At 42.7% G+C, this 22791-nt stretch overlaps 1 protein-coding gene across 4 annotated transcripts in view; it reads left to right on the top strand.

Moving 5' to 3' along the window:
- The window catches only part of LOC122946423 (gamma-aminobutyric acid receptor subunit alpha-3-like), a 489200-nt gene that overhangs the window by 165409 nt on the left and 301000 nt on the right, over positions 1 to 22791 (top strand). For 2 of the 4 annotated variants that reach the window (XM_044306046.1, XM_044306044.1), the window contains one exon: positions 20645 to 20712. In XM_044306046.1, coding sequence (XP_044161981.1) covers positions 20645 to 20712 — 68 coding nt within the window. Of the gene's footprint in view, positions 1 to 20620; positions 20713 to 22791 lie in introns of all 4 variants that reach the window. The other 2 variants (XM_044306045.1, XM_044306047.1) reach the window with 1 other exon arrangement.

The following is a 22791-nucleotide window of genomic DNA, read 5'->3' as shown; positions in this document are numbered from 1 at the left end:
TAATTATAGTAAAACGGATGCAAATGCTGAGTTAGTAACCTCAAAATATGGATTTATGTCACTGACACAATTAACAGACTGTTTAACTCTCCTATTACAGTAAGACGAATACAAAGGCGGTGTTATGAACCCCAAAGAATGGCTTTATTTCACCGACACAATTAACAGACTGATTTACTCTCCTATTACCGCAGGACGGATGCAAATGCAGAGTCTAGAACCCGAAAAAATGGCTTTATGTGAACTACACTATTAACAGACTGATTAACTCTCCTATTACCGCAGGACGGATCCAAATGCAGAGTCTAGAACCCGAAAAAATGGCATTATGTCAACTACACTATTAACAGACTGTTTAGCTCTCTAATTACAGTAAGACGGATGCAACAGTAGACTTTGGAACCCCCAAAAGTAGCTTCACGTCACTGACACAATTAACAGACTGATTACCTCCTCTATTACAGAAAGACGGATGTAAATGCAGTGTTATGAAGCCCCAAAAATTGTTGTATTTCACTGACACGATTAACAGACTGATTAACTCTCCTATTACCGCAGGACAGATGCAAAAGCAAAGTCTAGAACCCGAAAAAATGGCTTTAAGACAACGATACAATTAACAGATTGTTTAACTCCAATTACAAATAGATGGATGCAAATGGTGAGTTTGTAACCCCAAAATATGGATTTATGTCACCGACACAATTAACAGACTGTTTAACTCTAATTACAGAAAGACTGATGCAAATGCTGAGTTTGGAACCCAAAAATATGGCTTTATGTCACGAAATAATTAACTGACTGATTAACACTCCTATTACAATAAGACGAATGCAAAGGCAGTGTTATGAACCCCAAAGAATGGCTTATTTCACCGACACAATTAACAGACTGATTAACTGTCCTATTACCGCAGGATGGATGCAAATGCAGAGTCTAGAACCCGAAAAAATTTATGTGAGTGACACAATTAACAGACTAAATAACACTTTTATATCAGTAAGACAAATCAAAGGCTGTGTTATGAACCCCAAAGAATGGCTTTATGTCACCCACACAATGAACAGACTGATTAACTCTCCTATTACAGTAAGAAGGATGCAAAGGCTTTATGAACCCCGAAAAATGGCTTTATTTCACCAACACTATTAATAAACTGATTAACTTTCCTATTACAATAAGACAGATGCAAAGGCTGTGTAATAAACCGCCCAAAAATGGCTTTATGTCACCAACAAAATCAACAGACTGATTGTCTGACCTATTACCAAAAGACGGATGAAAATGCAGAGTTTTAAACCCCAAAAAATGGCTTTATGTTACCAACACAATAAACAGTCTGATTAACTCTCCTATTACAGTAGGACTGATTTAATAGTGGACTATGGAACCCCAAAAGATGACTTTATGTCATTAACACAATTAACAGACTAATTAACTCTCGTATTACAGTAAGATGGATGCAAATGCGGTGTTATGAATCCCAAAAAATGTCTTCATATCACTGACGCATTAAACAGCCTGATTAACTCATTCCGTCATAATGCAAGTCTATGGGCAGCAAAACTGCTCCGTCCTTCCGTCTTATGGATTCCATTATTTTCCGTTATAACGGAAATCCATAACGGACTCCATAATGCTAGTGTGAACAATTCTGTTGCAAATGCGGTGTTATTACACCCACAAAATGTCTTTATGTCACTGACACATTAAACAGCCTCATTAACTCTGCTATTACAGTAAGTCAGATGAAAGGTTGATTTTGGAACCTCAAAAAATGGCTTTATGTGATGGACACAATTATTTGACTGATTACCTCTCCTATTACAGTAAGATGGATGCAAAGGTGGTGTTATGAACCCCAAAATTTGGCTTTATGTCGCCGGCACAATTAACAGGCTGAATCACTGTCCTATAAGAGTGAGTCGGATGCAAATGCTGAGTTTGGAACCCAAAAAAATGGCTTTATGTCACTGACACAATTAACAAACTGATTAGCTCTTCTATTACAATAAGGCGGATGCAGATGCTGAGTTTGGAATCCCCAAAAATGTCTTTTTGTCACCAAGGTAGACTTTGGAACCCCCTAGAAATGGCTTTATGTCACCATCACAATTAACAGGCTGATTAAGTTTCCTATTACAGTAAGATAGATGCAAAGGCAGTGTTATGAACCACAAAATATGGCTTTATGTCACCGACACAAAAAAAACGGACTGATTAACTTTCCTATTACCACAGGATGTATGCAAATACAGAGTCTAGACCCCCCCAAAAATGTATTTATGTCACCTACACAATTAACAGACTGATTAACTCTCCTATTACAGTAAGGCCTCATGCACACAACAGTATTTTTTCATGGTCCGCAAAACGGGGTTCCGTTGTTTCCGTGATCCTTTTCTGTTTTTGTTTCCTTGTGTCTTCCTTGATTTTTGGAGGATCACCAGACATGAAGGAAAGTGAAAAAAAATCTAAGTCAAGTTTGCCTTGCAAATGATAGGAAAAAAACGGACGCGGACCCGTGTTTTTTCACAGATCCATTGACTTGAATGGGTCCGCGAGCCGTTGTCTGTGAAAAAATACAGATACTGGAAACACGGATCACGGACTCAGATGACAAACGGTGCATTATCCGAGTTTTCAACTGACCCATTGAAAGTCAAAGGGTCCGCAGAAAATCACAGAAAACGGAACAACGAACACGAAACACAACAACGGTCGTGTGCATGAGGCCATTTTTTTTTCACTTTCCTTCATGTCTGGTGATCCTCCAAAAATCAAGGAAGACACACGGAAACAAAAACGGATCACAGAACAACGGAACCCCGTTTTGCGGACCGTGAAAAAATACTGTTGTGTGCAGACTTATTAACCCTCCTATTACAGTAAGATGGATGCAAATGTGGTGTTATGAACACCAAAAAATGGCTTTATATCACAGACACAATCAGGGGCGTACATAGAAATTACTGGGCCCCATAGCAAGCATCTGAATTGGGCCCCCTAACCCCACCCACTACCCACCCCTGGTTCCGTCCCACCGCCTGTCCTGGCTCCTCCCATGCAACACCCCCATTAAAGAATCCTAAATGCCCCCCAAAATGCCCGGGGGAGGAGGAGTAGGAGAGCACTCTGTCCACTATGAGCCACCCAAACCCTTAATGCCCCCCAAAATGCTCAGGACAGTGTGCTTTCCTTATACTCCTTTTCCCCCTGGGCATTTTGGAGTAATGGGGGCATTAGGGGTTGGGAGGCAGGAGGCTCATAGAGGACTCAGGGGGGGGGGAGACTCAGAACAGTGTGCTTGTCTCCTACTCCTCCCCCCCCTGGGCATTTTGGGGTAATGGGGGCATAAGGGGGGCTCATAGAGGATTTGGGGGGGGCTCATACAGGACAGAGTAGGAGGAAAGCAGACTGTCCTCTATGAGCCCCCCAAACCCTTAATGCCCCCCAAAATGCTCAGGACAGTGTACTTTCCTTCTACTCCTCTCCCCCTGGCATTTTGGGGGGCATTAGAGGTTGGGGGCTCATAGAGGACTCGGGGGGGGGGGGGGGCTCATAGAGGACAGTGTGCTTTCCTCCTTCTCCCCCCCTGGACATTTTGGGTAATGGGGGCATTAGGGGGGCTCATAGAGGATTCGGGGGGGGGGGGGGAAGAGGCCCATACAGGACAGAGTAGGAGGAAAGCAGACTATCCTCTATGGGCCCCCCCTCCCTATATGTTATCTTGCTGCTGCCTGGCAATGCTGCAGCCTGAATTAACCTATCTATCCATCCTATTCCTGGCTGGGGACCCTTCCCAATATAACAAACCACCGGCAGTCCGACAACAACCGTGTCCGGTCAGGAGCGGGCAGGCAGTCCTTCAGTCTGGGGCTGGGATCGATGCAGGGTGCAGCCAGGCAGCTGCCTACTTCACTCGTCGCTCAGGTCAGACAGACTCACAGAGAGAATGAATGTGTACGGTGTATGTCCGGCGCCCGTCCCTGCTGCCCGCAAACACTGGCCAATCAGCAGCTGCCTCTTTGTGCTGCTGACTTGCGCTGATTGGCCAGTGTGAAAATTAGAACACACCTGCAGGCTGCCCGGGCGGGAGAATAAAGTGAGGCAGCATGATGAGCAGGTTAATAGGGGAGGGGGAGGGGCCCGCCGATCAAAGGCAAGTGCCGCGGGCCCTGCGCCGCCCACAGTGTGTGTTTGATTGTACTATTACTGCTTACTTAGCTAAAATAAACGGAGTGGGCGGGGCCTTCCGTGCGCTCCGGGCCCCCTGAGCTGCAGGCCCCATAGCTACGGCGTGGTCTGCCTATATTGGCGGTACGCCACTGGACACAATTAATTTACTGATTAACTCTGCTATTACAGGAAGATGGATGCAAAGGATGTGTTATCAACCCCAAAATTATTTTTTCTCTCCCCAATGTAATTAACAGACTGATTAACTCTGCTATTACAGTAAGATGGATGCTAAGGGGGTGTTATGCACTTAAAAAATGGCTTTATATCACCAACACTATTAACAGACTTATTACTTTTCCTACTACAGTAAGATGAATGCAAAGACGGAGTTATGAACCCCAAAATATGGCTTTATGTCACTGACACAATTAACAGACTGATTATCTCTCCTGTTATAGTAAGACAGATGCAAATGCAGACATTTGAACCCCCCAAAATAGCATTATGTCACCGACACAATTAACAGACTGATTAACTCTCCTATAAAAGAGTAAGACGGATGCAAATGCTGAGTTTGGAACCCCAAAAAATGGATTTATGTCACCAACACAATTAGCAGACTGATTAATTCTCCCCTTACAGTAAGACGGATGTAACCTTGGACTTTGGAATCCCAAAAGGTGTTATGAATTCTAATAAATGTCTATATCACCTCACCAACACATTAAACTGACTGATTAGCTCTCCTATTACAGTAAGATGGATGAAAGGTGGACTTTGGAACCCCAAAAAATGGCTTTATATCACTGACACAAATAATTTACTAATCAAGGCCTCATGCCTGTGTTGCCTTTAGCAAATTGCAGAACAGAATGGGCAGCGGCAATATAAATGCTTATTCTTGTCCGCAAAGCGCGGACAAGAATAGGACATGTCATATTTTTTTAACGGGGCCGCGTAACGGAGCCACGGATGCAGACAGAACATGACCATTGCGGACCCAAACAATGGTCATGTGCATGAGGCCTAACTCTCCTATTATAGTATGACGTATGAAAAGGAAGTGTTATGAACCCCAAAGTGGCTTTATGTACTCTAGTCAAATAACAGACTGATTAACTCTAATATTACAGTAAGATGAATGCAAATGCGACGTTTTGAACCAAAAAAAAAATGACTTTATATCATTGAAACAATTAACAGACTGATTAACTCTCCTAAGACAGATGAAAGTTGGACTTTGGAACCCCAAAAAATTGCTTTATGTCACCAACACAGTTAATGAATGATTTACTCTTCTATTGCAGTAACACATATGCAAAGACGGTTGTCACGCCCTGCCCTGTGGGTGTTCTGAGGAGATCTGTCAGAGTTGCTGCACGTGACCCTTTCTGACAGTTTGTTTTGTTGAGGGTTTGAACTGAATCCCACCTCCTCCCAGGTGTTGTTCTTTAGGTACAGTAATTGTGAGGCTATTTATTCCTCCCTCTCCCTATAGCCTTTGTGGGTTATAGTTCTACCTTGTGTGAGCTCTGGCAGTTTGGTGGATCGTCTTCTCCAACACATCTCTAGATAAGTTATTTTCCCTTTTTCCTTCTGTGTCTGGTCTTTTACTAGGCCTCTAGAGTGACACTAGCTCCTTCGGTTGTTGAAGGAGCTGGGTGTCTCTTTCCCTCTTCTCTACAGCTAAGGGCTTGGTTCAGCGTGTTATAGTCTTAGGTACGTGGGCATGTGCATATTTACCATCGAGATATGCCCATGGGCATAGCAGCTTAGGGAAAGCGTTTTAGGGATTGTTAGGAGGTTACCCCTTTGTTCCCTAGCATTTGGGACCTGGTGAGTTGTTTTGTTTGCCTTGTCATGTTCTGTTTGCTTCCTTTATCTTACCTTCTGTGACATTATAACCCGCCATACCGTAATTTTTTTCCTTGCTGTTTGCAAAATGTAAACTATTGATGCTTTGGTTGATCTCATGGAGGGATTGTCTTTGGAGGTAGCTGACCTCCGCAATTCGGTTGCACGGTGTCAGAGTACTTTGGCATCTGGCACCGCCGGGGGAAACCAGGTCTGCCTGGAATTTAAGGTCTCTCTCCCTTGTTTGGTTCAGGGAGTCCTGTAAATAGTATTTTCGTCTGAGTCCGATTTCATCTGGAGAGCTACTCCCTTACTCTTGGTAGTGTGAATGGGGAGTCAGAGCAGGCATATTCATATCCTACCTGCAGTACCCGATTCCTCCTGCCTGCTATGGTGGCGCTAGTCTCTGAAAATTTTGAGTTAAAAGGTATTTGTTGATTTTCAATTTCTTTAGAGTCATGGTCTTAAAACTAACACATTAAGCAAAGAGATACCAGTGTTTGCTATAGATTCCTCCCCTCTCTCGCAAAGATGTCTAACTCATATTGTTCAGGATATTCATTTGAGGGTGGGTGATTCTCATGTTGAGTTCATTTCTTGCTTTGTTATGAAAGGTTTGCCTGCTCCGATGGATTCTGGGTTTACCATGGTTGATAAAACATAACCCTACCATTGACTGGCAAACAAGACAAATCAGTAATTGGAGTGAATTTTGTATGAACAACTGTCTTAGTGCCTCTATTTCGGGGGTGTCCACTAAAGTGTTGCCTCAGTTTCTTTTCGATTTTTTGGACGTATTCTCGGATGGTTAAACTCAGGAGTTGCCCCCTCACTGAAAGTATGATTGTCCTGTCAATCTTATCCCTGGAGCAAAATTGCCAATTCAGATTCAGTTCCCGGAAATCTAGGCACGGTCTAAGGGATCCGTCCTTCTTTACAAAAAAGAAGGACGAATCCCTTAGACTGTGCCAGAACTGAATCTCATTACTGTCTATGATCCTTATCCCCTTCCCTTGATTCCAGATCTATTTGATCAGATTGTTGGTGCCAAGGTATTTTCTAAGTTGGATTTAAAAGGAGCTTATAATCTGATCAGAATCAGGGAAGGAGATGAATGGAAAATGGCCTTCAATACCCTCGAGGGTCACTTTGAGAACCTAGTCATGCCCTTTGGTTTAACTAATGCTCCAGCAGTCTTTCTGCGCTTTATCAATTACATTTTTCATCATTTGATGGGGAGGTTTGTTGTTATTTACCTTGATGACATACTAATTTACTCACCTGATATGAAGATTCATCAGGATCATTTGAGACAAGTGTCATTGATCCTTCGGGAGAATAAATTGTATGATAAGTTGAAAAAATGTGTGTTTGCGGCTCAGGAGCTGCCGTTTATGGGGTACTTGCTTTCTGCCTCCGGTTTTCGTATGGATCCCAAAAAGGTCCGTGCGGCACTGGAATGGGACCGGCTGGAGAATCAGAAAGCCCTGATGTGGTTTTTAGGATTTACTAATTACTACAGAAAATTCATCCTGAATTATTCCACCATTGTCAAACCTTTTACAGATATGACGAAGAAGGGCGCTTCTCTGTCTGGTCAGATGAGGCATTACAGGCTTTTTTCTCCTATTAAGAAATGTTTTGTTTCAGCTCCCGTTCTGATGCAACCTGATGTGTCTCAACCCATCATTGTGGAGGTTGACGCGTCAGAAGTGGGAGTCAAAGCAGTCTTGTCGCATGGTCCCTCTTGTAGCAAATGGCGCCAGTGTACTTTTTTCTCTAAGAAACTCTCAGCCGCTGAAAGAAATTATGATGTTGGGAATAGAGAGTTGTTGGCCATCAAATTGGCCTTTGAAGAGTGGCGTCATTGGCTAGAAGGGGCTACCCATCCGATTACGGTAATTACTGACCATAAGAATCTGGCTTACCTGTAATCTGCAAAGCGTTTAAATCCTAGGCAGGCTAGATGGTCATTGGTTTTTACCAGGTTCAATTTTGTGGTCACCTATTGCCCTGGGATTAAAAACGTCAAAGCGGATGCATTGTCATGTAGCTTTCTGGCGGGAAGAGATTCAGAGGATCCCGTTCAGATTTTGGCTGATGGGATGGTGGTTTCCGCTCTTTACCCCGAGCTGGAGATGGAAGTGTTGGGAGCTCAAGAGGAGGCACCTGATTCTTGTCCTCCAGGCAAGCTGTTTGTTCCTTCTGAACTGCGATACAAGGTGTTCAAGGAACATCATGATACTGTCCTTGCAGGACATTTTGGAAGTAGATCCACTGTAGATCTTATTTCCCAGAGATTCTGGTGGCCAGGGTTGTGTAAAAGTTTTGAGGGTTATGTAACAGCTTGTGAGACCTGTGCACGCAAGAAAGTGGCTTACACTCGGCCATCAGGATCTCTTCTTCCTTTGTCCATCCTATCTCGTCCTTGGACACATTTGTCCATGGACTTCATTACTGATTTGCAGAGTTTCTCTGGGAAAACTGTGATTTTGATGGTAGTGGACCGCTTCAGCAAGATGGCTCACTTTGTACCATTATCAGGTTTGCGCAATGCGAAAACTCTCGCTCAGGTTTTTATTGCTAACATTGTAAAATTACATGGCATTCCCTCTGATGTGGTGTCTAATAGGGGGACGCAATTTGTTTCCAGGTTTTGGAGGGAGTTTTGTTCTCGTCTGGGTATTCAGTCGTCTTTCTCTTCGGCTTTTCATCCTCAGTCGAATGGTCAAACTGAGCGCAGTAACCAAAACTTGGAGTTTTATTTGAAGTGTTTTGTCACTGAGAATCAGGAGGAGTGGTCCTTGGTCTTGTCTTTAGCTGAGTTTGCCTTGAATAACCGTAGGCAGGAGTCAACTGATAAGTCACCATTTTTTGGCACATATGGTTTTCACCCTCAGTTTGGTACTTTTTCTGGGACCGAATCTTCTGGGATACCGGAAGAGGAGAGATTCTCTTACTCTTTGTCATCCATCTGGCGGAAGATTCAAGTTAATAAAAAAAAAAAAAAATGGGTGAAAGATATAAACAGATGGCTGACAAGAGACGTATGACTGGTCCAGACCTGTGTGTGGGTGATTTGGTGTGGTTGTCCACTAAAAACATTAGGCTTAAGGTGCCGTCTTAGAAATTGGTCCAAAATTTATTGGCCCTTTCAAAATCTCGGCATTGTCAATTTGGTGGCGTTTCGTCTGTAACTTCCACAGGCCTGGAAGATCCATAATGTGTTTCACAGGTCCTTGTCGAAGAAATATGTGGAACAATCTCCTTTGTCTCCTCCTCCTGTTTTGGCTGATGGCAATTTGGAGTTTCAAATCTCTAGAATTCTCAACTCACGTATTCTGCAGGGTTCACTTCAGTACCTGGTGCATTGGAGGGGATATGGTCCCGAGGAAAGAATGTGGGTTCCGGCTATCGATGTTAATGCTAGCCGCCTTGTCAATACCCGGATAAAGTTGGACCTGGTTGTCCAGAGGTCACCCGTAGAGAGGGGAAGGGGTACTGCCACGCCCTGCCCTGTGGGTGTTCTGAAGAGATCTGTCAGAGTTGCTGCACGTGACTCCATCTGACAGATTGTTTTGTTGTGGGTTTGAACTGAATCCCACCTCCTCCCAGGTGGTGTTCTTTACGTAATTGGTGAGGCTATTTATTCCTCCCTCTCCCTATAGTTCTGCCTTGTGTGAGTTCTGGAAGTTTGGTGGATCATCTGCTCCAACACATCTCTAGATAAGTCCTTTTCCCTTTTTAATTCTGTGTCTGTTTTTATTAGGCCTCTAGGGTGACGCTAGCTCCTTCGGTTGTTGAAGGAGCTGGGTGTCTCTTTCCCTCTTCTCTACAGCTGAGGGCTTGGTTCAGTGTGTTATAGTCTTAGGTATGAGGGCATGTGCATATCTACCATCGATATATGCACATCAGCATATCAACTTAGGGAAAGTATTTGAGGGGTTGCTTGGAGGTGACCCCTTTGTTCCCTAGCATTTGGGGCCTAGTCAGTTGTTTTGCTTGACTTATCGTGTTCTGTTTCCTTCCCTTACCTACTGTGACAATGGTGTTATGAACCCCAAAATTTGGATTTATGTCACTGACACAATTAAAAAATTTATGAACTCTCCTATAATAGTAAGACAGATGCAAAGACAATGTTATGAACCACAAAATTATTATTTTTTTGTCAACTTTCCTATTAGAGTTACACGGATGCAACAGTGGACTTCAGGACACCCAAAAATGGTTTCCAACACAATTAACAGACTGATTACCTCTTCTATTACAGTAAAATGGATTAATAGGCAGTGTCATGAACAACAAAAAATGGCAATATGTCGCCCACACAATTAACAGACTGATTAAATTCCCTATTACAGTAGGACAGATGGAAAGGCAGTGTTATTAACCCAAATAAATTGCTTTATGTAACCAACACAATTAACAGACTGATTAAAGGGGTTGTCCGAGTTATTTTTTTTGTTATTTCTACATTCCTAATTGGGCAAATGTAACATCTTTCCAATTAACTCACTTTATCTGCAGTGCCTGGTTTCTCAGATTTCACTGAGGGTCACATGACCTGTGATGTCAGCTTCTCTCCCTGCTCTGATAAAGTTCATTTACAAGCCTGTAAACGAGACGTCACTGCCGGCTGTCTGCTCTATCCTAGGATTCTTAACCCCTTCAGCTGCACAGACTGGGAACTGGGTAGCTGCAGCAGTGACAATTCTGGGCACAGGAGCTGATAGACTACAGACAGCATTGCGCAAGAAGGTAGGGGGAGATCCTGTGTGTATTATCAGTGTCATTATACAGCTGGGACTTGTAGTTCTACACATACAACATGCTGCCGAGTCTCCCAGCAGGCAGACATGTCACTCAGGGCAGCACTTGTATTCACTCCCTTTGCAGAGCAGGGGAGGGGCATGGATTGTTTTTATTGCATGTAATCAAAGGGCCAGAAAATATTTTTTTTTTGCATAAAACTTGCTTAGCTTTGTTAGATATTGCTGCCCATCAGATTTTCAGTGCTATATATATTTTTTTCATAACTCAGACAACCTCTTTAACTTTCCTATTACAGTAAGATAGATGCAAAAGGTGGATGTGACAAGCCCAAAAAATGGTTTCCTGTTACTAACACAAATAACAGACTGATTAACTCACCTATTACAGTTAAAACGGATTAATAGGCAGTGTTATAAACAACAAAAAATTGGAATATGTCACCCACACAATTAACAGACTGATTAACTCTCCTATTACAGTAAGATAGGTGCAATAGTGGATTTTGGAGCCCGAAAAATGTATTTATTTCACCGACACAATTAACAGACTTAGGCTTCGTTCACATCACCGCTCAGCCTTTCTGTTCTCCTGCTCCGTTTAGGAGCAGGAGAACGGAAAGGACGGATAAGGTACATAATTGACGCCAAACGGAGTCAAACAGAGCCCTAAGGACCCCATAGACTATAATGGGGTCCGTTAAGTTTCCGCTCAGAAGATGATTTTTAAGTGGAGACAAAAGTTGTGCATGCAGGACTTTTGTCTCCGCTTAAAAATCATCTTCTGAGCGGAAAACGGACTCCATTATAGTCTATGGGGTCCTAAGGCCTCCGTTTGACTCAGTTTGGCGTTAGTTATGTGCCTTTTCCGTACCTTTCCGTTCTCCTGCTCCTAAATGGAGCAGGAGAACGGAAAGGCTGAACGGTGATGTGAACGAAGCCTTATGAACTCTCCTCATACTGTAAGAGGGATGCAAAGGCGGTGTTATGAAACACAAAAAATGGCTTTATGTCACCAACACAATTAACAGACTGCTGAACTCTTCTATTATAGAGAGAGACAGACTTTTTTACCTCAAAAAATGGGTTTATGTCACCGACACAATCAACAGACTGATTAATTCTCCTATTACAGTAAGACGCAGTGGGTTTTGGAACCACATAAAATGGCTTTATATTTCCAACACAATTAACAGTCTAATTACCTTTCATATTATAGTTAATGGGGATGGAGCGGCAGTCCGGGGGAACACGTGAACTAGCGGCAGGACGGATCCGACAGGCTGTTCACCTGCCGGAGTCCCCTGCTGCTAGTGTGAAACTAGCCTTAGACGGATGCAACAGTTGACTTCAGAACCCCAAAAAATGGTCTCATGTTTCCAACACAATTACCAGACTAATTACCTCTTCTACTACAGTAAGACGGATGAAATGACGTTGTTATGAACCCCAAAAATTGGCTTAATGTCACCGACACAATTAAAATGCTGATTAACTCTCCTATTACAGTAAGACGGATTGATAGGCAGTGTTATAAACCCCAAAAATTAACTCTCCTATAACAGTAAGATAGGAGCAACAGTGGATGTTGGAACCCCAAAAAATGGATTTATGTCACGAGACCACTAACAGACTGATTAACTTTCCTATTACTGTAAGACGTACAGTATGCAAAATGGTGTTATGAACTTAAAAAAATGGCTTTATGTCTCCAACACAATTAACAGACTGATTAACTTTCCTATTACAGTAAGAAGGATAAGAGGTGCACTTTGGAACCCCAAAAAATGGCTTTTTGTTACTGACACAATTAACTGACTGATTAAGCTCTATGTTACCTATATAAAATACCCCAAGTAACACTGGGGGAGTCACTTGTAGAGAAGAATTTGGGTGTCGTTGTAGATCATAGATTGAATAACAGCATACAATGTCAATCAGCTGCTTCTAAGGCCACCAGGATATTGTCCTGCATTAAACAAGGCATGGACTCGCAGAGCAGGGATGTAATATTACCACTTTACAAAGCATTGGTGTGGCCTCATCTGGAATATGCAGTTCAGTTCAGGGTACCAGTCCATAGAAAGGACGCTCTGCAGCTGGAAAAAGTACATAGGAGAGCGACTAAACTGATAAGGGGCATAGAGGGTCTTAGTTATGAAGAAAGATTAAAATAATTGAATTTATTTAGTCTTGAGAAGAGACATCTGTAACGCTCCAATAGGTGTGGACCCGCTGTGCCACTCACTGTTTTGGCTTTGGGCCAAACTTGGGAGCGGAATCTAAGTGTTCCCCTGGTCTTCAACCTTTATCCTGCTCCAGGATGTGGAAGCTGGTCTTAGCTGCAGGAGAGACACCAGGTCGCTACCACAAGAATGGTCCCGGCTAAGTGGCAGCAATGCCCCGGTGCAAGCACTGGGGATACAGGCAGGTGGAGCGAGCTGTCGCTGGATGGAAGAAGCGCAGCAGCAGATTCAGATGAAGCAGAGCTGAGTTGGTGATTAAGCAGAGCTGGGGCTGTTAGAACAGCAGAGCTGAATAGCTCAGGTGCAGCGGGTGTAACAAGCTGAACAGCAGATAGAGGCGTGGTCGACAATCCAATCATACACTTTGGAGCAGTGAGGTGCAGGAGGATCAGGCAGAGATGAGGTCAGGATACAGGCTAAGGTCGGAAGCAGGATAACAAAACAGGAAAAACGAGCTGGAACCTTCGTTGTACAAAACTACAATATTGCTGATGTTTCACAGGAAGAGGGAAGCCCTTAAAAAGGTGGTGCCTGGTTGGGATTGGAGAGAAGGCAGAATCAGGGGCGTGCACGAATCCTTAAAAAACGCGTGCGGCTCCTACAAGGTGCAACTGAAGCTGTCACTGCCTGCGACAGTGCAGGAAAGCGGGTCCGGAGCCTGCAGCGGAGAGGAGGAGCCTTGTGTGCAGTTCGACTCAGGTATATAGCAAGATGCGCTGCACGCTGGCGCCTGCCAACTGCCATTGTTACTACGTCTAAGAGGGGACATGATTAACCTATACAAATATGTAAATGGGCCATACAAAAAATACAGAGAAAAACTGTTATATGTAAAATGGCCTCAAAAGACAAGGGGGCATTGCCTTCGACTGGAGAAGAAAAAGTTCAGTATCCAGAAGCGTCTAAACTTCTTTACTGTAATAACTGTGACGCTGTGGAAAAGACTTCCTCAGGACGTGGTCATAGAAGCAACAGTGGACAGTTTTATAAAGGGTTTAGATGACTTCTTAAAAGTAAACAACATTAATGCTTATGAAAACGTGTAGAAATCTGAGTCTCATTTCCTTCTGGGATTCACCTCCTCACCTATCCCTTCGTTGAATTTGATGGACTTTTGTCTTTTTTTAACCACATTAACTATGTAACTATGTACACAATTAACAGACAGATCAACTCTCCTATTACACTAAGACGGAAGCAAAGGCTGTGTTATGAAACCCAAAATATTTCTGTTTACCATGGACACAATTAACAGACTGATTAACACTCCTATTACAATAAGATGGATGCAACTGTGGACTTCGAACTCCCAAAAATGGTTTGACATCACCGACACAATTAAAAGACTGATTAACCCTCCTATTACTTTAAGACTGATACAAAGGCGTTGTTATTAACCCCCAAAAATGGCTTTATGTCACAGACACAATTAGCAGACTGATTAACTCTCCTATTACAGTAAGACTGATGCAAATGCAGTGTTATAAACCCCCAAAAACGGCTTTATGTCACTAACACAAATTACATTCTGATTAACTCTCCTATTACATTAGGACGGATGCAAATGCTGAGTTTGAAACCCTAAAAATTGGAGTTATGTCACTGACAAAAGTAACAGACTAATTAATTCTCCTATTGCAGTAAGACGGATGAAATGGTGGACTTTGGAACCTCAAAATAGGATTTATGTCAGACACAATTAACAGACTGATTAACTCTCATTACAGTAAGATGAATGCAAAGGTGGTGTTATGAACCCCAAAATATGACTATCACCGACACAATTAACAGACTGATTACCTTTCCTATTATAGTAAGGAGGATGCAACGGTGGTATTATGAACCCCCCAAAAATGGCTTTATATCACTAAAACAATAAACAGACTGATTAACTCTCCTATTACAGTAAGAAGGATTAAAGGTGGACGATAGAACCCCAAAAAACTGTCTTTTTGTCACTGACACATTTAACTGACTGATTAACTTTCCTTTTACAGTAAGACGGATGCACAGGAGGTGTTATGAACCCCAAATAAAAGGCTTTGTCACCTACACAATTGTGCAGGACCAATGTGGCTTCTGGCTTCCAGGCTTAACAGCTGCAGCATGGCAATGTCTCACCTGGCACGTCAAATAGGTTCTGGGGAGCTTGGGGGGGGGGGGGGGGCACAGCGGAAGAGGCGGTAGCAGTTGAAAAAGCGGAGTCAGCCAAGGAGGAGACGGAGGATGAAGTAGGAGGAGAAGAAGAGGCAGGCCTGCATGCAATCCATGGTGGTAACACCAAATCCACATGGGTGCCACAGAATGCATGTTTGACGCCCGTCAGAAGGTTCACCCAGTGGGCAGTAAAAATGATGTACCTTCCCTGCCCGTGTTAGCTGGACACTGTGTGCCAGAGATACATTCACTTGCCGCTGAACGTGGCCATTTAGCTCTGGGGAGTCCACCAGTTTATATGGCAGTTGGTGGGCTTTTGCCAGATGAACATGACGGTGGGACGGTGGAAGGTGGAGTGAAGGACAAATGGGAGAAGAGAGGAGAAGGAGAAGAGGCAGGACGTGGATTGCCGGGGTGGGTTCGGACAGCGTTGCTCCTACTGGGCTCAGTGATGGGAGGCCAGGTGCCTTCTTAAGGCGGTCGTCCCTAGGTGAGTGTTGGGCTTACCGCGACTTATACATTGACAGCACAGGCTGCAGATGGCAACACTATTGTCAGCAGCGGACACGTAAAAAAAATAAAAAACACACTGTGAAGCCATGGGAGCACCAGATGTGACCGTGCATGGTGGCTGGCTCGTTCCAGATACACTAGCAGTCTGCTTTTTGCCTCCTGTGCACTGCAAGTCCTGCCTGCTTCTCCTCCTTCTCCTCCCTATCTGCTGCTCCAGCTCTCCCTCTGAACTCCTCGTCTTCCGCTCTTGTAGGCACCCACGTGACGTCCATCGACACATCATCATCGTCACCTTCACCACCACTGATATTAGAGATCTCGGAGTAGGCAGCAACAGCGGGGACCACCCTCCTTGGGCTGATCTGGGCACTGTCGTCAGACTGCTGGGTGGCGACCGTTGATACCTCCTCTTCCTGATCCGAGGCCGAGAATGGCTGCGCATCGGTAAGGTCTTGGAATGGATGGCAAAATAATTCCTCTGACTCGAGCGGATGGGATATGGTGGTGGTGTATTTGGGAATTCACACAGCAGAGAGTGAAGAGGGTGCAGATAGAGAGGATCAGGGCTGGTGCAAGGATTTTTTGACAACACAAGCGAAGCTATATTTTGGCGCCCCCTTTCGCAGCTCATCTGGCCCTGGTCCCGTCTGCAACAGCTGGCTTCTCCTCTGTGTGGTCCTGGTATCTTCTCTCTGCTTCAGACAATAGCTGATTTAAGGACCGTATTTTTCGCCCTCTAAGACACACCAGTCCATAAAGACGCACCTAGGTTTTAGAGGAGGATAATAGGAAAAAAATATTTTACATTAAACCTCAGGTCAGACCAGCAATCAGGCGTCCAATGTTGATCAGACCTCAGCTCACAGCCCCAATCAGACCCCCAATGTTAATCAGACCTCAGATCTGACCCCTAATGCCTCAGATCATGCCCCCCGTGTTAGCCATCATGCCCCCCGTGTTAGCCATCATGCCCCCCGTGTCAGCCATCAGGCCCCCATGTCAACCATCAGGCCCCCATGTCAACCATCAGGCCCTGTGTCACATTTCTCCCCGTCCATGTCAAATCACCCCCCTATGTCACATCAGCCCCCCATGTCACATTTCTCCCCCCCCATGTTGCATTTCTCCCCCTCCATGGCACATCACCCACTCCTTTTTACATCATCCCCATGACCACCAGTAGAAATTATTTGTTCCTATAGCGTTTGTCGGTCTGTGTAGCTGCGGTAACGCAGCAAAACCGCAAATAAATGCTGCACTACCCAAATGGACTATATAGAAAGTATATAATTGGAATATAACACTCCTGCTTCAATTCGTTTTTTTGGGGGGTAACTGGTATATCACACCAGTAGAAATTATTTGTTCCAATAGCGTTTGTCACTCCGTGTGGCTGCAGTAATGGAGAAAAACTACAGACAACTGCTGCACAATATAAATGCACTATAATATACTTTCTATGTTAGAAAGTATATTATAAATATATTACACCCCTCAGTAAGTCACACCTATCGATAACACACCTATATCAGTCCTTTAAAGGACTTTTGTGGCCCTATTAGCTAGCGTTTTGTGTCCCTAACAGTCTGTCCCTGCTCCACACAGCAACCTCTTCCTACACTGGAAAAAGACTGAATGTAAAATTGGTTTATTTATAAGGTAAGGGGTATGTCCATGTGTTGAAACGTCTCAATTGGCTGTCCTGTACCACCTGATGGATGTGTCATAGGTCAAAGTTCTTCACAATGTAAAAGAAATCGCCATATGTTCGCCCGTTTGGCGAACCGCAAACTAGCAAAGTTCGCCGGGAAACAACCGCCGGGCGAACCGCAAGGCCATCTCTACCGATGAACTCTCCAGTTACAGTAAGACAGATGCAACAGTGGATTTTGGAACCACATAACATCGCTTTATATTTCCAAAGCAATTAACAGACTGATTACCTTTTCTATTACAGTAAGATAGAAGCAAAGGTGGTGTTATGAACATAAAAAAATTGCTTTATATCACTGACACAATTAACAATACTGATTAACTTTCCTATTACCGTAAGACTGATGAAAAGGCAGTGTTTATGAAGCCCAAAATATGGTTTTATGTCACTGACAAAATTAACAGACTATTTAACCCTCCTATTACAGTAAGAATGATGCAAAGGCAGTGTTATGCACCCCCTAAAAATGGCCTTTTGTTACCTACACAATTAACAGACTGATCAACTCTCCTATTACACTAAGATTGATGCAACGGTGGACTTTGGAACCCCAAAAAATGGCTTTTTGTCACCTACACGACTAACAGACTGATCAACTTTCCTATTACTGTAAGACGGATGCAAAGGTAGTGTTATAAACTTCAAAAAATGGCTTTATGTCTCGGACAGAATTAACAGACTGATTAAATTTCCTATTACAGTTACATGGATGCAACAGTGGACTTCAGAACCCGCAAAAATGATTTCCAACACAATCAACAGACTGATTACCTCTTCTATTACAGTACGAAGGATGACATTGCGTTGTTATGGACCCCCAAAAATGTATTTATGTCACCGGCACAATTAACAGCCTGCATAACTTTTCTATTACAGTAATATAGATGCAACGGGGGACTTGGGAACCCCTAAAAATGGTTTCATGTTGCCAACAGAAGTAAGAGACTGATTAACTCTACTATTACAGTAAGACAGATTAATAGGCAGTGTTTTAAACCCCAAAAAATGGCATAATGTCACCGACACAATTAATAGGCTGATTAACTCTCCTATTACAGTAAGACGGATGCAAATGTGGTGTTATAAACCCTTAAAATGGCTTTATATCACTAACACAATAAACAGACTGATTAACTCTCCTATTACAGTAAGAAGGATTAAAGGTGGACGATAGAACCCCAAAAAACAGTCTGTCACGGACACATTTAACTGACTGATTAACTCTCATTTTACAGTAAGACAGATTCACAGGAGGTGTTATGAACCCCAAATAAAAGGCTGTCACCTACACAATTAACAGATTGATCAACTCTCCTATTACAGTAGGACGGATGCAAAGAATGTGTTATGAAACCCAAAATATTTTTTGGGGTCACCGACACAATTAGAAGACTGATTAACTCTTTCATTACAGTAAAACGGATGCAAATGCGGTGTTATGAACTCCCAAAAAATGCCTTTATGTCACCAACACAAATGACATTCTGATTTACTATCCTATTGCAGTAAGATGGATGCAATGGTGGACTTTTGAACCTCAAAACAGGCTTTATGTCACAGACACAATTAACAGACTGATTAACTCTCTCATTACAGTAAGATGAATGCAAAGGTGATGTTATGAACCCCAAAGTATGACTTTATCACCGATGCAATTAACAGATTGATTAACTGTCCTATTGCAGTAAGACAAATGCAACTGAGGATTTTGGAACTTCCAAAAACAGATTCATGTCACCGACAAAATTAACAGACTTATGAACTCTCCTATTACAGTAAGACGGATGCAGAGGTGGTGTTATGAACCCCTAAAAAGTAGATTTATGTCACTGACACAATCAACAGACTGAATAACTCTCCTATTACAGTAAGACGGATGCAACTATTGATTTTGGAACCACATGAAATAGCTTTATATTTCCAAAACAATTAACAGACTCATTACCGTTCCTATTACAGTAAAATTTAGGCAAAGGCGGTGTTATGAAATGTAAAAAATGTCTGCTTTATGTCACCGACACAATAAACAAGACTGATTAACATTCCTATTATAGTAAGACAGATGCAAAGGCTGTGTTATGAACCCCAAAACATGGCTTTGTCACCAAAATAATTAACAGACTAATTAACCCTCCTATTACAGTAAGATGGATGCAAAGGCAGTGTTATGCGCCCCCAAAACATTTGTCACCTATATAACTAACAGACTGTTCTGTTCTCCTATTACAGATAGACGGATTCAACGAATAGCTTTTTTTGATCCTCACAACTAACAGACTGATCAACCTTTACCATTTCCTTATTTTTTTTTATCAGTAATATGCTTAATAGTTTTATCCTCTTCTCGGTCATTTCTTCTTCCTTCGATGCTTCAGCAGTATTAATAATATGTTTGGCCTTCCCTCAACATCTCCTGCACAGCACACACAGATGCAGACTCTCAGCTCTACTTACAGTACCTCTGCAGTGGCTTCTTTGTAGCTTCTACAAGTTGGAAGGAAGGCGGCTGTGTTGATACTGCCCACCTTGTCTTCCTCCTTTTCTCCTACCCTCAGAGGAAAACTTTTATTCGGAATCCTGCAGCTGGACAGATGCACCAGAGGCCAGTGCAGGCATGACAGCAACCAAAAGGCCTCTTTCACACAAGTGAAATTTCTGTCCGGGTCCGATGCGTGAACGCATAGCAATCACGCTGAATCCTGACCCATTCATTTCAGTGGGTCTATGTACATGAAAGTAATCTTCACATATTTCTGCATTCTGGAAAAACTTTCTATATTCTGCGTTTTTCACGCAGTTCTGCTTTGATAGAAGTGATTGGGTTTTGCATGAAAAATGGATTGCATACGGATGTTGCTAAGAGATGTAGTTTGTAACTATTCAGTAATTTTGCACCCACATGGAAAAACTGAAACGCTGAACGCAAACGCTGACAAAACTGACTGAGCTTGTGTGCAAAACCATCAGTTTTTTCCTGAACATATCCTAACACAATCCGTATCATTCATGTGAAAGAGGTCTAATGAAAAGTAGAAAAAAATAAAAAGAACTTGACAACAATTTCTGTAAAACAATTGTTTCTGTTTCTGGTAAAATCAAGGAATGATTTTACAATTACTATTGTATATATTTGTCTTATGTTATGTAATGTTTTGTGTGGTTATTTAGCCAATTATTAATAGGTCGGACTATGTTGTTGCTTTTAGATTCAGTGACAGAAGTTAAGACAGAAATATATGTCACCAGTTTTGGCCCAGTGTCTGACACAGATATGGTAAGTGATTCAAGTTCATTGTTTGCATAGTTAACAACATTTAAAAATATTTTCTAGAGACACTAGCTTTGATGGGGCTGATACAGTTTTTTTTTATTATTCTAGGCCAGACCCCCAAATTATTCCAGAACCAAAAAATTTTGATCCCCAGCCTATACCCCACAATTCACCTGACCAGATTTTATAATTCAGACCTTCTGTCATGAGTTAAGCCTGACTGGAATGTTAAAGACACATTTCCCTGCAAGCAGGAATATTTTGTGCCTTTGCAAAAGAACAATAAACACAGCGTGGTTATTGTCACTTAAACAAATACACAAAGTTTAATAGTTAGTCACCTAAGTCATGTAAGAGCTCATCCAAAACGATTTAATTGGTATTAGAGGGTATATTACAAGGCCATTCTTAGTCTCTCTCTTTAAAATGGCACGCCACACACAAATTACTTCCAGGCCCTTCTTGCTGTCCTTTGACCTTTATGAATTTGCCAGTCAGAGAACCTGAGTCTGAAGCTGTTGAGAGGCCTTTTAGGTACTAATGCTGACAGCTTGGTGGTCTATTAATGCACCCAGCCTGTAAGTACCCGTGGAAAAACAAATATATGAAGACACAATAGCATTACATTAACATATATCATAGAGACCACCTTTAAACTTCACCAGGGTAAAATGAGTGTAGTCTTCAGCATCAGCTTTTGTCCAGGACCTCACATAGTTGTTAAATAAGTTGAGAGAGCTTTGGCTGAACAAGGAGCCTTTTCCAGACTGTGTTCCATATTAATGACAGCCACTGGTACTATAGCTGCTCTTTTCTTTCCCCAATATTGGACAAATGAGAAGTCATCCGCAGATATGCCAAATGATGCACCTTCAAAAGTTGTTCCAGCATCTTTGTTACTTTGCACTCCAGCATTCTCACCAGCTTGATGCTTATACATGGCTGAACAAGAGCACACACTTTGAATGGATTGCTCGGACATGAAAGCTTTTCTAGCATGTACACTAACACACTAACTCTCCTTTATTGAAATGCCTATGAAACCTATATCTATTAGGTGCAGTTTAGCTTCCCCTCACTGGTACACCACCAGGGCCTGTAAAATTGACAACCACAGCACACTTGGGTCTCTCCACCAGCACACTTGGGTCTCTCCACCACATCAAATTCAACTGATTCAATCACCCACAATGTGCAGTAACTTTTTGGGATTATTTCTCACAATGGTTGTGTAATGAACAAAGATATTATCCCTGGTATTATTGCAAGTGATGAAACTATGTCCCTGACAAACATTGAAGGGGTTATATCACTTCAGCAAATAGCATATATTATGTAGAGAAAGTTAATACAAGGCTCTTACTATTGTATTCTTATTATTTATATTGCTTCCTTTGCTGGCTGGAAAAAAAAATTCATTACATTATACATTTCTCGTTTCCATAGTCACGTCATCAAAGGGCATTTATCATGTAGAGAAAGTTAATACAAACCACTTACTAATGTATTATTATCCATATTGCTTCCTTTGCTGTCAGGATTCATTTTTCATCATGCTTGTATGTTATAGAAAAAAGCAACAGCCTATGTGAGATCCCACAGTCCCGGCCGCCAGAGAGACTAGCACTCCTTCCAATAGTGTGCAAGCACAGCCACCACTGATGGATTTGTATGTAAGCCGTGTACCGGGGTGGGCTCCCCAGGATACAGCGAAGTCACAGACAAGGAAAGCGACACTGACACCAGCTTAATATGCATGAACAGAAACTTTACTTAGGCAAAAAGTAATAATACAACATAACCAAAACAATACAAACAGGCATAGAAAACGCTATATCCCGGCCCCACAGTCAATGTCCCTGCCCACTGGACAGACCTAGCCGATGGCGGACACAGCAGAGCCTACAAGTCGTGCTGTGCCGCTACAGAGAACACCCCTAGCCGGTGGCAGACGCAGCAGAGCCTGCAAGTCAATAACTGCGCTGCAGTCCAGTACAGTAAAGCTTAGCAAACAATATAATCCTAACTAACTAACTAATGCGAGGCCTAGGCTAGTCTCTGTTACTGCAGGCACCACACAAT

Source organism: Bufo gargarizans, chromosome 9 (genome assembly GCF_014858855.1).
Source record: "Bufo gargarizans isolate SCDJY-AF-19 chromosome 9, ASM1485885v1, whole genome shotgun sequence".
NCBI lineage: Eukaryota > Metazoa > Chordata > Amphibia > Anura > Bufonidae > Bufo > Bufo gargarizans.
This window is presented reverse-complemented; position numbering and strand designations above follow the sequence as displayed.